Source organism: Schistocerca piceifrons, chromosome 8 (assembly GCF_021461385.2).
Source record: "Schistocerca piceifrons isolate TAMUIC-IGC-003096 chromosome 8, iqSchPice1.1, whole genome shotgun sequence".
Lineage (NCBI taxonomy): Eukaryota > Metazoa > Arthropoda > Insecta > Orthoptera > Acrididae > Schistocerca > Schistocerca piceifrons.
The window spans coordinates 20,045,438-20,060,892 of NC_060145.1; the positions used below are offsets into that span (position 1 = coordinate 20,045,438).

At 39.9% G+C, this 15,455-nt stretch overlaps 1 protein-coding gene across 1 annotated transcript in view; it reads left to right on the top strand.

Moving 5' to 3' along the window:
- LOC124711514 (midasin-like) overlaps window positions 1–15,455 on the top strand; it is a 155,758-nt gene that overhangs the window by 68,853 nt on the left and 71,450 nt on the right. The window contains exons 8-11 of the mRNA XM_047241629.1: window positions 6,374–6,626; window positions 6,899–7,021; window positions 10,690–10,877; window positions 12,475–12,477. Coding sequence (XP_047097585.1) covers window positions 6,374–6,626; window positions 6,899–7,021; window positions 10,690–10,877; window positions 12,475–12,477 — 567 coding nt within the window. The remainder of the gene's footprint in view (window positions 1–6,373; window positions 6,627–6,898; window positions 7,022–10,689; window positions 10,878–12,474; window positions 12,478–15,455) is intronic.

Genomic DNA, 15,455 nt, shown 5'->3' on the forward strand with positions numbered 1-15,455 from the left:
ATCTGGACAGAAAAAGTAAAGTTAAAACTCAGCAGAGTTTATTGAACATTGCTATCGTGTTATATAATAAATTACCACAGCATATAAAAGACATAGATACTCTTTCAAAACAAAATTGGAAAATTATTTACAAAATAAAAATTTTTACACGGTAATGGAGTACCTAAATCAAAGCAGCTTACGTATTATAAGAAGTACTGTTTCTAATGTGTATATGGAAATAATAATTAGCCAAGACTATTAGAAAACAAATGTAATTAGATCACAAAATCCATTGCCAATTAATGTATAAGAAATTAATCTTAAAACCATAAAAACTTCGATGTTTTTCATGATGAAATCCATACAATGTAAATTGTTTCACGAACTAACAACAGAATCAGTGAGTCAATCCAATCAGTCAGTAGCATGTCTTTGTGTAATTGTGTTACTTCAATTAATTTCCTCTGTGACTTCATGGTGCCTAAATCTAGATTTTGCACAAAATAAAATTGTGTGTTAATGTTGGACTCTCAAATGTAAGGAGTAACTGTAACATTAGTTATTTAAATAAATCATGTTTATGTATCCTTGTCCCCAGAGATGTACAAGACATGTATGTATGTCATGTGAATATTGTTATTTCTTTTTAACTGATTTATGATTAGCTCCTCCCTGTTTAACTAAATATTCTTCTGTGGAGCCAGGAGGAAAAAAGTAAAATTATTCTGCCTGTTACTGTTTTACAGACAGGAAGTGGTCAAATATGATTCCGCCACATTGGCTTATTGGAAACTTTTCTTCTCATATACACAGAAGGTCATACACATTGTAGGATCTAAAAACGATAGAACCTTGTGAAAAAAATACTACATAAATTACAAACAAAGTAAAGTAGTGATTGTATAAAAAGTGAAATTATCTTGAGGAAACTATAAAATTATGAGGCAGAATTGGTGGCACTTGCTAATCTCCAGGAGGTGATATACCAGTACCGTCTGTTTATTTCCACCGAGCTTTATCTCAGTCAGTGTGAAATGCCAACTGTTTTTAGTGCATAAAAAAATTCGAGGACTAAGGAGCAAAATTTTTGAACTACTTACGTGCATTGATGAATTAAGAGTCATCTAACTTGGCTGACATAATCTGCCTCTCTGAAAATCGTGTGACCACCGGTACAGATGTGTTAAGTGCGGCAGGATTTAAGTTAACTTCTCACTTTTGTAGGACAGAAATGGAGGATGGAGGAGTTGCCTCATTCGGCAGGAATTTCTATAAATTTAATAACGTAGAAATTCATAAGTATTATCTAGAGCAGCATATCGAAGCATGTGCAGCAGAAGTAGAATTTCATTGTAAATCATTCATAATAGTAAGTATATACTGGGTACCAGCGGATATTTTCAGTCTGTTCGTAAATCACTTTCAAGTCCTACTGTCCTATTTAACAACAGAAAAGAAAGAATTAGTGGTTACTGGTGATTTTAATGTAGATTTTCTTGAAAACTCTTCTACTAACAACTTATTGCAGTCAGCAGCATTGTCTTTCAAATTCATTCAGTAACTTTCCAGCAAGAACAGCTAAGGGGTCAAAGATGGCCATTGATAATACCTTTATAGAAATGTCTAATGAACAAAATTATATTATAAAAACCAATAATAAGTAGCCTCTCAGACCATGATATGCAGTTCCTTTTGCTAAATGTTAATACTGATACAAACTAGATGCAAGACCTGTCTCATACGTCCTCCCATCACCACCTACTCCAGTCCGGCATAAGCATCACGTATCGTATCAAATGCAGGGCTCACTGTGAAACCAGTCATGTGATCTACAACCTAAGCTAAAACCACTGTGCTGCATTCTCTGTGGGCGTGACAGCCAACAAACTGTCTGTCTGCATGTATGGCCACTGACAAACTGTGGTGGAGAAACAAGTGGACCACCCTGTTGCTGAGCATGCTGCCAAACATGACATCCTTCATTTCAGTGACTGCTTCACAGCCTGTGCCGAATGGATCCTTCCCACCAACGCCAGCTTTTCTGAATTGCGCAGGTGGGAACTTTCCCTGCAATATATCCTACGGTCCTATAACTCTCCTGGCCTCAACCCTTGTTAATCATTGTCCTCTTGCATCCAGCCCATTCCCTGTTCCCATTCCAGCACTACACAGCCCTCAGTCCACCATTGCACCCTGTCTTCTAACTTCTCTCCATTTCTGCTACCCCCACCCCCCACCTATCACTTGTCCTCTATCCTCCATCTAACCTCCCAATTGCACGTAGCTGTCATACCCTCTCCCCACCAGCACTTTGCTGTACGCCACCCCTACCGTACTATCTCTCCCCTTCCCCACGCACCGCCGCCTCCTCCTTACCCCCACCCAGTCACCACCACCTGACTGCACTGGTGCTGCTGCTTGCAGGGCAGCTTCAGTTGCTTGAGACTGCAGCCATGTGTGAGTGAGTTGCATTTCCGTGTGTGTGTGTGTGTGTGTGTGTGTGTGTGTGTGTCTATTTTTGACGCAGGCCTTATTGGCTGAAAGCTTTATTTGTGACAGTCTCTTTTGTTGCGTCTGTCTGGGACTCAGCATCTCTGCTATATGGTGAGTAGCAACTTTCCTTTTCATAATATTGTTGCATTCTATACTGGACTTTTCATTGTGTGATCTAAATATTATAGATCAATACAAAACATATGGCAAAACATTGAAGATAGTAATAGAGACATCATGCATTATGAGGAAAAGATAACAAAATAAAGATAATATGGAATATAATGAAGGAAGAGACTGATAGAACTAGAGATGAAGAGGAGCACATAGCATTAAGAGTAAATGATACATGGATAACAGATGTGTGCAGTGTTCATGACTTTTCAATAAGCACTTCATAACTGCTACTGAAAAGAGGGAGTGTCATGTTCAGTAGATGCTGCCACGGAACATCTTAGACCAGTCACTACAAATAACTACAATAATACGAGTACAACCCTCACAGCAACAGCAGAAGAAATGTCTACCTTAATCCTTAGAATAAAAATAATCTTGTGGCTGTGATAATCTGTCAACAAAGTTGATTAAACAGTGTGGCTCTGAGTTTAGTGACATTTTAAGTTACTTGTGTAACCAGTCTTTTATCAGTGGAACATTTCTTTAATGATTGAAATATGCTGTAGTTAAGTCTTTGTGTAAGAAACGAGATACAGAAATACCATCAAACTTCCATCCAATATCACTTTTGCCCAGATTCTCAAACATTTTAGAAAAAATAATAAACAGTTGTCTTCTTAACCAAAAGACCACAGATAAAATATTATCCAAGTCACAATTCGGATCTCTAAAGGATTCTGATATTGAGAAGGCTGTATTACATGCACAGTGAGAATGTACTTAATTCAGTAGACAATAAATTACTGGCTACTGGTATGTTTTGTGATCTGTCAAAAGCATTTGACTGTGTACATGACGGTATGCTTTTAAGTAAATTATAATATTACAGTGTATCAGGAAATGCTGCAAAAATGGTTCAAATCATATATATCTCTGACAGAAAACAAAGGGCACCAATAGGAAAGAGACGTGTATTAAGCTGTCAGCCATCATCCAACTGGGAACCAATAACATGGGGTGTCACCCCAAGTTCCATCTCAGGGACCTTAGTTTTCCTTGTGTATACCAATGACCTTTCATTAGTAACATTACCAGATACCAAGTTTGTTTTGTTAGCAGATGATACAAAGACTGCAAGAAATAACAAATCAAGTATAGTCTCACAAAGGTCGGCTTATGAAATTTTCATAACATTAATCTACATCTATATGGCTACTCTGCAATTCACACTTAAGTGCCTGGCAGAGGGTTCATCGAACCATTTTCATACTACTTCTCTGCCATTCCAGTCTCGAATGGCACATGGGAAAAAGGAACATCTAAATCTTTCCATTTGAACTATGATTTCTCTTATTTTATTATGATGATCATTTCTCCCTACGTAGGCGGGTGTCAACAAAATATTTACTCATTCAGAAGAGAAAGTTGGTGATTTAATTTCGCTGCAAAGAAAACCGCCTTTGTTTCAGTGACTGCCACCCCAACTCGCATATCATGTCAGTGACACTCTCACTCCTATAGCATGATAACATGAAACGAGCTGCCCCTATTTGCACTTTTTCGATGTCCTCCGTCAATCCTACCTGGTAAGGATCCCATACTGTGCAGCAATGTTCCAGCGGTGGTCGGACAAGTGTAATGTAGGCTGTCTCTTTAGTGGGTTTGTCGCATCTTCTAAGTGTTCTGCCAAGAAAGCGCAGTCTTTGTTTCGCCTTCCCCACAATATTATCTATGTGGTCTTTCCAGTTTAAGTGGCTCATAATTGTAATCCCTAGGTATTTAGTTGAATTGACAGTCCTTAGATTTGTGTGATTTATCGTATACCCAAAATTTATTGGATTTCTTTTAGTACCCATGTGGATGACCTTGCACTTTTCTTTGTTTAGTGCTAATTGCCACTTTTTGCACCAAACAGAAATTCTCTCTAGATCATTTTGTAATAGGAATTGATGGTCTGATGATTTTACTAGACAGTATTTACAGCGTCATCTGCAAACAATCTAAGGGGGCTGCAGGAGTAAATGATTCCTAACCAATTCTTGGTCACTGAACATTGAAAAAACATGCTATATGCAGTTCATAACTTGCAAAAGAATTCCTACTGTTACATACCTAAAATATTATGACAGACAAATAGGTGATGTTGACAGTGTTATATTCTTGGCATTACAGGTTGATAATAAGTGTAGCTCTGGAGAGCATCTGCTCAGAACTGCTGAAGTGCCTAACCAAATCTCTCTTTGCTATGCAAATGTTGTCAGACATAGACGATAAAAAAAATCAAAAAGCTAGTGTATTATGCCTAACTTCAGTCCATAATGTCATACAGGATTATTTTCTGGGGTAACTTATCAAACAAAACTAAAACTTTTCGAGCCAAAAAATGTGCAGTACGAATTATTTGCGGTGTGAGCTCAAGAACGTACTGCAGAGGGCTGTTTAATGAAAAAGTTTAACTAGTAATAACAATATTATGGAAAGGATAGTTGCTACTCACGATATAGTGGCGATACTGAGTCGCTGATAGGCACAACAGAAAGACTGTCACAAAATGAGCTTTCTGCCAATCAGGTCTTTCTTGAAAATAGGCCCCACACACACACACACACACACACACACACACACACACACACACAACGTCAACAGCAGAAGCCAGACTGCGAGCAGTGTCAACTGTGATCTGTAGCTGGATTTGTCAATGTCTAGTTCTGAAAAATCATGCTTTGCACAGTAGTTGTAATACCACTTTATTAAAAAACTAATAGTGTTGGATAAACAACAGACCATTTTCAGGTATAAAAAAAAGACTTGCATCAAATAGTGTCCTGTAATTGATGTCATTTTTTATATCTGAGGGTGGTCTGTTATATGATAAAAAATGGTAGCGTTTAGTAAAATAACATAATAGCTATTGTGCAGATCATTATGTATCAAAACTGATATCACCTAACTGTGTGAGTGCCTTTTTGCATAGATGCCTATTGGCGCTGTCACTTACGTGGTAACAAAGTCCTGTCTTGCATTGTTGGTATTAGTGGTTGTTAACTCACTACTTAATATTTGTCTCCTTTTGTGTACAGACAGATTGTCCTGTGGTCATGGCAGTCTTGGCACCACTCGCATGCCAACAGTCGCGCAACTTTCAAATCTGACAGTTCTTAAGTGTGCTCTGTGTTTGTAGTCAAGCTTAATCTGAATTGAGAAACATTGTCTGAAAATTCCTCCTGCTGCTTACAGATTCCCCACTGACATGCCATACACACCCTTTAGGTCAATTCTTGAAAGATGCACCAGTAAATACAGCATCTGAGAATGGGAATGACACATTGTCTGTTCTGCAAACTTCGTGCATGAATTGTAGTTCCATTTATGCATTGTTGCTCTGCATGCAAAAGGTGCTGTATTACTTATGAGTCTGGTAACATTGCAAACCGTCTCGTAGAAGGTATAATTTTTGGTGTCCAACTGTGTTTACAGTTCCATTTTATGTGTCGTATTTAAACAACTGATGTCATCTTTGTAAGATTCTGTGAGTGACAAGATGTGCTCGTGGCCTGGATCCAGGATCACACAACTCCAGCCAGTGAGCCCATCTCCTAACAAGCACTCTCTCTCTCTCTCTCTCTCTCTCTTTCTCTCTCTCTCTCTCTCTCTCTCTCTCTCTCTCTCTCTCTCTCTCTCTCTCTCTCCCCTCTTTGTTTGTGTGTGTAAAAGATAGAGCTTAACCATTGGTTTGTCTTTTCTAACAAATGGTTGCAGCAATAATTATTGTTTGATTTAGGTCCACCGGAGAAGCAGTGTTGCTTTTGCTGGAAGTAAGGGATACATGACACTTCGAGACTTGTTTCGCTGGGGGGAGAGGTACCGACGTGCTCCTCACAGCAGTGGTTTCCAGGACTGGAAAGAATACATGGCTGAAGAAGGATTTCTCGTACTGGCCTGTCGAGTTCGCTGCAAGGAGGAGGAGGAAGTGATCTGGAATGTAATCACGAAACATTTTGGCAGCTCCCCCAACCGACAAAATCTGTTTTCATGTAAGTCTTCAGCTGTTGTACTCATGATGTGGCATGCCATTAGCTGAGTACAAATAAACACAATCTGAAAGCATTTGCTTTTCTCATAGTTAATACATTTCTTCTGCAAATTTGTACATCTTATGTAGGCTCTTTTGAAGTTTTAGTTGTGTTCTTCCATTGTTATCTATGCATGTAGGGCTTTGACAGTGATACTTCTATCATACAACAGTTATAATTTTCCACATTTCAAATTGTTCTCACATTACATATGTTCATTTAATTGTTTTTAGTCACAGACAACACATCCTTGGTTACGTCGCCAATTCTGCAGAGAATTAAAGCTCTTAGCAGTAAAAATCCAGACAGTGGTATTGTGTGGACACATGCTATGCGGAGAATGGCAGTACTTGTATGTAAGTATTTTTACAATAATGTGTTCTTCTCCTTTAACCAATATTCGGATTTAATTATGTACTTTAACCATCAGCTAATAAACAGTGTTTTCCTGTTTGTGGAGACACTGTCATGTTATGTAAGCAACAGCGGATCTCCCCCCCCCCCCCCCCCCCCCCCCCCCCCCAAATCAGAGGTTCGAGTCCTCCCTTGGGCATGGGGGTGTGTGTGTGTGTTGTCCTTAGTGTAAGTTAGTTTAAGTAGTGTGTAAGCCTAGGGACCAATGACCTCAGCAGTTTGGTCCCATAGGAACTTACCACCAAGATGTTATATAATCAGTCTAACAGGGAAAATGAAATTCAAGTTACTTTCTCAGAAAAAAATCAATTTTAAATCAAATATCATTGCATTTCTGCTAAACTTGACATTGATCGTGGGGCAATTATTAAGATAGTCTTATTAAAATTACTTGATAATTCACACTTCACGTATTGGAGCTTGTTTCCTCCAGTCAGAACGCTAAACATCACGTGCAAACCATCCGCTGTTGCCAAAGTGCCACAACAGCTGGTCAGTTCACTTCCAGTTCCATTTCCGGCATTCATTCGCAATGTTTGTCTTTCATGAATCGTGGGTCTGGCACTTTTATTTAATATTTCGTTGCAAATATAACTTCTAATGAAATACAGTTTTCCTTCACAGCAGTAACCGAATACTACTGGGTACTTCTGCACAAGACGTGATTCGGCATCACATATATATTTCCCATAATGAAAGATATCTGCGTACAGTACATAAGCTTTGCACTACATTGCGAGAAGCCAAATTTCTGAAGACTGCAATTCATCGCTGCGACGGGAGTACCACGATCATAAATATAATTACGTAACCAAGTGTTGTGGCATAGCATAATGGTTAGTGTACAAACTTGATGTGTTGGAGGTCATGGGGTTGAATCTCATCAAATGTAGCAATTTTTTTTTTATTTCTAAATTTAATCGAATGAGTCCAATTAATTGCTCTTAATTTCTTTTTATCACTTCATTATCATCATCTTATTGACTCTATTTGCTCTTATTTTAGTTTCATGTCATTCTTGGATTTGGAAGCTGCTTATGTTACCTATAATCTGCAACCAACTGCCTACCAGGGGTGCTCATTGGTTGGTAATGCAGCAGCTCATGTAGCCAGAGTAAGGATATATTCAGACAACTGATTATAGCAAGACATTCCTGTTTGCTTCTAGCTCTGAAACTGAATTTTTTTTTGTCTTGTTTGCTTGTAGAGGTTAGCTTTAATCTCTCTCAACAAAGTGATTGTGATTTTTTGTTCTGCTGTGGATTACTGACTGCCGTTTTCTCAAATACACTGCACATCATGAGGTTGTGGTTAGCTTAAGACACAAGTTTAAATTCAGGCCAACAAAATGCATTTTCTGACGCAGTTCAGTCGTTGCTCACTTAAAATCAGCTGCCAGCACAGCATCTTGCATTTCTGACATACTTAACGGCAGCCACTTTTCAACATTGCTTTGTATTACACATTAACAGCATACTCACACAGTAACTAGCACCAGATCAGTTATCCACTGTACATACATACATACATACATACATACATACATACAAAAACACGATACATAGAGTTGATCTACACACTGATACATTTTGTTGTTAGGACATTACAAAATGTTGTTTACCATTTAATTTAAAACACAACATTGTATTTACAAATTGCAAGTAAGATGTATGATACAAAACATTTATGGCCCCGGTCCCTTTCCAAACATGACAACATCAAAAGTTCTGTTCTAACTAGGAACATAAGGAAACACAGGGCCGTAAAAGAGATAAAAAATTCTTGGATCACTGAACGTCATCAACTAGAATATTACACATCTCGACACTTAACAGCTGAGGGCGCGCAGGCTTTATGAAGGTCCCATCCGTGTCACGTGTTGCTGGTGTAGTACTGCGTGTGCACAGCAGACCTGGAGACGGTGGTTGGTGACCGGGCTGTCACTGGCGGCCGCCATGGTTAACTGCGTGTGCACTGCTGGAATGTTGGGGAACACTGAGCTTGCTGCAGTGGTCTGACTTCGTTCGCTGATGTGGTAGGTGCAGTGAATGGTGGGTTATTACATTCCTCTTTCCTTGCGAGGGGAAAGACCGGGCATTGCTGTCCACAATGATGTTACTGAAGAGATGTCCAGGGCAGTGCTGAGGGCGGCAGCCGAAGGTACGAGAAGTTCCCAATTTGTCCGAATGGGTGAAGTGAGTGGGAGGAGGGCAAGCGTGCTGCCCGCAGGCCCCAGGGGGACTGGTGGACCAGAGCAGCAACAAGGGGCAGCAGCCGTCTGGATGTCGGAGTCCCCAACAAGGGGTGGAGGCATGGGCTGCAGTGGATAGGAGAGGCTCTGATTCTGGTGGCGTGCCCCGGGTCTATTTTCGGTGCGAACTCTGAAGACCAGGTGACCACACTAGCTGTGGATGAAGGCCAGAATTCAGTGAGGGTGCCATCCAGTCATCGTGGCTCATGCTGGTGTGCTGACCAGGAAAGTTGACAAAACTGTCACTGCTGGGAGGACGTACCCAACGGCAAAAGGTCGAGCAGTGCAGACGACTGATGAATGTGCCGGAGCTCAGTGGGGCTCTTGGACCCATTGGTGTCATTCTGTAAGAGATTGAAAAAAGAATGTGAGAACTTCCTCAGCCAGGAAATCGTCTATGTACCTGCGCAACTCTGGATGGAAGGAAGGTACTGTGCTCTAGCAAATGCCATTGTGTGCACAGAGGCCTTGAAAGTTTGTACCATGGACTGGGGACCATTCTCCAAAACTGGGGTGCGAGGCAAGCCTTATATGGATAATATCTTCAACAGGGCCCTGAAGTCACATCTGCTATCTCAGACCGACCACGAACAGCATAAGGAAAATGAAAAAGAGCATCAGTTGCCAGTAACCAGAAAGTGACCAAAAAGAATCGGTGAACTCATTGCGAACTCTTTCCCGAGACTGTGTAGGGACCGACCATTGCGAAGGAACTTTGTGGCACCACCTGTGGGGGAAATATCCAGTAGCTCAGCCTGGCTCAATGTAGCTGATAACTGTTCCAGCATGGCTGTATGTACCTGCTGTTGTTGCAGAAGTAGCTGCAGTAAATCTTGCATGGGAGAGACAAACAGCAGGAAAACCACAAAACCTGAGTTGTATGAAAATTCCATCCTCACGCATCACCACTTCTCGTCATACAAGGAACGTGACAAAAGACACGACTGTGAAAGAGATACAAATTTATTAAGTCACAGAGTGACATCAACTAGAATATATGAAAGCATATTACACATCTCGATGCTACTGACAACTGAAGGCCCAGAGGCCCATGCACCTCCTTATAAAGACGCTATCCACACCAGGTGTCGTCGGTGTAATGCTGTGGGCATGTGGTGCTCTCGGAAACAACGGTCGGTGACCAGCTGCCCTTGGCGACTGCTTCGAGTAATTGCGGGTGTGCCATTTGAATGTCACTGCACACTACGCTTGCTGTAGTGCTCTGACTTATGTCAGGTGTGGGCTGTAGGTGCAATAGCCAGTTCAGTAATCTGTGCAGCTCTCTCTGTCTTTTTTAATGTTTTATGTTGTGTGTGTTTGAAAACTGTTTTATATCGAACTCATACCACTTTGTTGCAGATAAAGCATTTGAGTTCGATGAACCAGTGCTTCTGGTGGGTGAAACTGGTTGTGGAAAGACAACTGTAGTCCAGTACCTTGCAGCTCTACAGGGTCACACTCTCTACACACTGAACTGTCACATGCACACAGAGGGCTCTGATTTCCTGGGAGGTCTACGTCCTGTTAGGCATCGTAGCCAAGATGATGTAAGTTGCCTTCATGTAATTGAAAAATACTGTCTCTGTACAAATGTTAGCAAAAATCCAGTTCAATTAAGGCATGTCATAACATTTATCAATTTGAATATTTAGTTTCCTTCTCGTAGCATCTTCTGAGCAATTATTATTTTGCAAGAAGTATTAAATTATATTATTTTGAAGCAGTTATTTTTATTTCAACAGTGGATGTGTATGCTTTGTTGTCTAGTTTTAACGTCCGTGGTATGTACTTCCGAAATGTTAAGGGAAGCCATTTTGATCTGGACATGAAATTTATACCAAAATGACATTTTCATCATATTAGAAAATAACATAATTTTTGAATTTTGTAAGTTCTTTTTAGAAAACAACAACTTTTGAGCTGTAATAACAGTTCAGCATGCATCCCCGTGTAATTTTACCATTACTGTAATAAATTAGCAGTGAAACCATCTTGACCACTTTGTTTTTTTGACATCCTATGTTGGGCTGCCATTTATATCTCACAAGTTTGCTTTATTTTCAGAGTAAAATCTGGGTATGCCCTCTTTTTCATGATGGATACAATGTTTAAATATGAAAATTCTAAAAAGCTTTGTAATGTTGCTAAAAATATGTTGTGATTTAACATGCTTTATCAAGGGAGATATGTTGCCTTTCCTAAATTTCATTTTTATCTAACATACCAAGCTTCATAATATCACTTCACTCCACTTGTGCAGAATTCTGTAATACACTTTACCCACTACATCCAATAGGCTGATTCCTATGTAGCTACTGTAGTTCTTTTGTATTACTTTTTAAAATTGTATGTGAGTATCATGCTTTTAGAACGGCACTGCTTTTCCAGTATATGTTAACGAAATGCAACATTCTTAACATTCTGAACCAAATCTCCCTCTATAACTATTTAATTATACCACACCCACCTCAGTATTTTCATATGAAAAGAAGAAAAGAAAGAGTTGAATGGAGTCATATGTCTTTACACAAAAGTAATGCCTCTTCTAAATCACACATTGTACTAAACTGAGTAAGTTTTCAGTAATTCATATTCATCTCAAATTTGGCAATTGTAGAATGCAAGGGCCTTCAGTGTTAATTTTTATAGAATTATATTCTTCAATTGCTGCTTCATTCATTCACTCATTCATGGGATTCCATAGCTCCTATCATGAACCCTCAGGGATGTAGAAGTTGTTGATAAATACCTTGGCAGAAAATTAGTTGTCATAAACTTCATTCTGTAGACTAGAGGTTTTTAGATAATCTATAAGAGGCTAAAAAAAAAATTGGAAAAAAACTGAAAATTTGGAAATCAAATCATCTTATGCGAATTACTTATTTTATACAAGACTTCACTGATGATTATCAGTAAACAATAATAATACGTGTGCCATCACAATGAAAGGCTATTTATTTCCTCATTAAACTCATTTTTTGGGCCTTCTTTTTAGATTTTGCATTAGTATGGTGAATGTAAAAGCTTTTGCATTGACAATCATTGGCATGTTTTCTCTCTTCATGTCCCCTGTAAAATCTTTGGGAATAATGGCTGATGGCTCACTGCAGAATATTGGAGTAGTATACATATTTACTGAACTAGCCAGTGCACAGAGAGGCAGCTGATGCCACTTGTAGCTGTTGTGATTGGTGTTCAGCATTGTAGGGAAGGAATGCTTTGATGGTTGGAAGGTTTCATGAATAAACGGAGCAGTGAACCTAGCATTGCCGTTTTTAAAGTAAGATGAGAACTTCGTGTCTGAATAACTGTTTGTTTTTATTTTTCTGACTTTTTATGGTTTTTAGCTGCATGCTTATGAAGGGTTAATACAGGCATCCAGATGATGGGAGCTGGACCCCCATCATCTGCAAGTTAAATGAAATTGTTGCGAATGTCTCAGGAAAAATGTAAGGGATGATCAAAAAATTTCCTTTTGAGGCTGTTGCTGCAACTTGGCGTGACTCTGTTGTGATATGTAGGCAAGGGCTTAGTGTGGAACACGTGTCTTTCCAACACGTGTGCGGTAAATGCAAAAATGTGATCTGTGGTGACACTATCTCCAAATGCGTCGAACAGTACCAGTGTGCTGTTATTCTTTTCTTGGATGCCAATGGACAAACACTGGTACACATCTGTTGCAGAATGAAGAATGTGTATGGGGCAACATGTATCTCAAAAACCCCAATTTCGGAGTGGTGTGCCAAGTTCTGGGTGCTGGTGCTTCATGATATAACAAATATTGTAACACAGAAATGGTGTCGACTCAGGGGAGACACTCGAGCACCTGGCCTATAGGTCTGATCTCTCCCGATGCGATTAGCATGCCTTTGGTTCCTTAAAAATTGTGTTGAAGTGTTGACAGTTTCTGTTGGCTGAGGACGTGCAGCTGGTAGTTATGGACTTCTTCAGGAGCAGAACATGGTGTTTAACCAAACGGGTATCTTCAACTTGGTGCAGCAGTGAGATGATTATGTCAGTGTTTACAGCAATGTTGCCTGATTGGCATACCAATTCTGAACTGTACGGCCTTCAAACAAAGTTTTTTGATTACCCCTGATAATATTATGATTGCTAAAAGGTGTTCCACATATATCTTTGACTGATATACACTAAATGAAAGTTATTAAGAACTGCAAAGAGCCACTTGACAATGTAATATGTTTCTGTAAATTCTTGTCTATCTGTCAGTCAGAAGGGCTTGGACTGTACCCCCTCCCCCCCCCCCCCCCTCTCTCTCTCTCTCTCTCTCTCTCTCTCTCTCTCTCTCTCTGTGTGTGTGTGTGTGTGTGTGTGTGTGTGTGTGTGTGTGTGTGTGTGGTGTTGTTGTTGGTGGTGGGAGGGGGGGGAGGGAGTGCGGCGTGCGCCACATCTCCTCCTAAACCAGTGGACTGATTTCAATCAGACTTGGTACACACGTCCCTTACTGTCAGGAAACAATCACTGTGGGGGTAAGACCCATCTCCATATGATAGTTCAGGAGATATGATGTCATTAACAGTGAGATGCGTAAAAAAATTGCTGCATCACGCATGACATTTAAATTTATTACTTGCTTGCTACTAACTCTGTCCACAACATATTTTGCAGACAGTATCCACATACACTGCTGAAAGTACTTACACAAATGTGTCATTCTATGACACGTAGTTCGAGATGTGTCATCACAAACACCGAGATGCGTAAAAAAAAAAGTCTTATCTTGCATATAGTTTTAATACATTTATTTCTTACTACTAAAGCACCCTTACAGTGGAGTCGATGTAAGGAAATCCCTGACACCTGAATCCTGACAGCGCTTTTGACAGCTCTCAGCTGCGAACTACAAATGACTGTAGGGGAAAACGACAGACATCTGTAGATCTATGAAGAGACATTGCCATAGAGACATCTACAAAATCGCGATTAGGTATGTGATGCAGGTGTATCCAGTATACAGAAACTTACACTATAAACAGAGTTCATTTTTTTGTTTTCAGTTCTAATAGAAAACTGGCAAAATGAATACCCAGGCGTGCCTTGTTGGTCAGCTAGTTTCTAATAAAGTGTCTACCGTGGTGGTACATGGTAACTTGACTGCATGTAGGAAAAGGGAATATGAATCTCTTACAATGAGCCGCATAGCTCCCAGAAAAGATCCAGCAAAATCACTCTGGAGACATTTCCACAGGCATGTGAGCTTTAGCCACGACAAAAAACTTTGTGTAGCTGCTGTGTGATACATTCTGCATGCTAGATGATTCTGCACAACATGTAGAATGTATTTGTTAATTTTTGACAAGTAAACATACCTCCTAGCAAAATTTTTCATCCTTTTAATTTCCCATTGTAGTTAGCATAGTAAATTAAAAATACAGTGTCAGAAGCAAGATAGAATAAAAACCCTGCATACTTCATTTTCAAATTTTGAGAAAAGCATGCCTTTGAAACTTTGGAATTTATCTTGCTTTGCAGCATGTGGCAAAGGAGGAGATGTTCTTCTGTTAATAGCATGGTTGGCACCCTTGTTGCACGTACTGCATTGTTGTGCTTAGAATGGAATCTGCTCTGTAGCTGTTTCTTTGTTCTGGATGTGATGGTGAATTCCTTCAAGGCTTGGACAGTGCAATGTTTACAGGTGCAGAATGTGATTAGTCAGGGCAGAATAGGTGTGGACATTTTTAGGGAGCATCCAGGTAGAAAATTAAGTTTTTCATAGATGATTGCTTGTAAAGGTTACAATTGCGTGCAACCTGCGTGTTTTGCAAGGCCACCTGTCAGCATCGGTTGGCCCAAGAGGCAATTGTCTTAGAAACGTAAGTTTACCATTTATGCCCTAGTTACCTGAGAACTTGCTGCTTGGGCCAAGACTTTTTCAGCAGGGTCCACCAGTCGACACACGATTTCTCCCCCACATTCCTGTTGGCTACACAATTTGAGTACACTGGGGGCAGATTTGTTCTCTGTAGTGCAGGCGAACGAATAACCTCTGGTGAGCTGACAATGTTATTTCGCACATAGGCCACAGTGAATTATAATTGAACTTTAGATGATAATTGACTGGCTAGATCTTCTGTACAGGTTGTCCATTTGTAAGTGTATAGTTT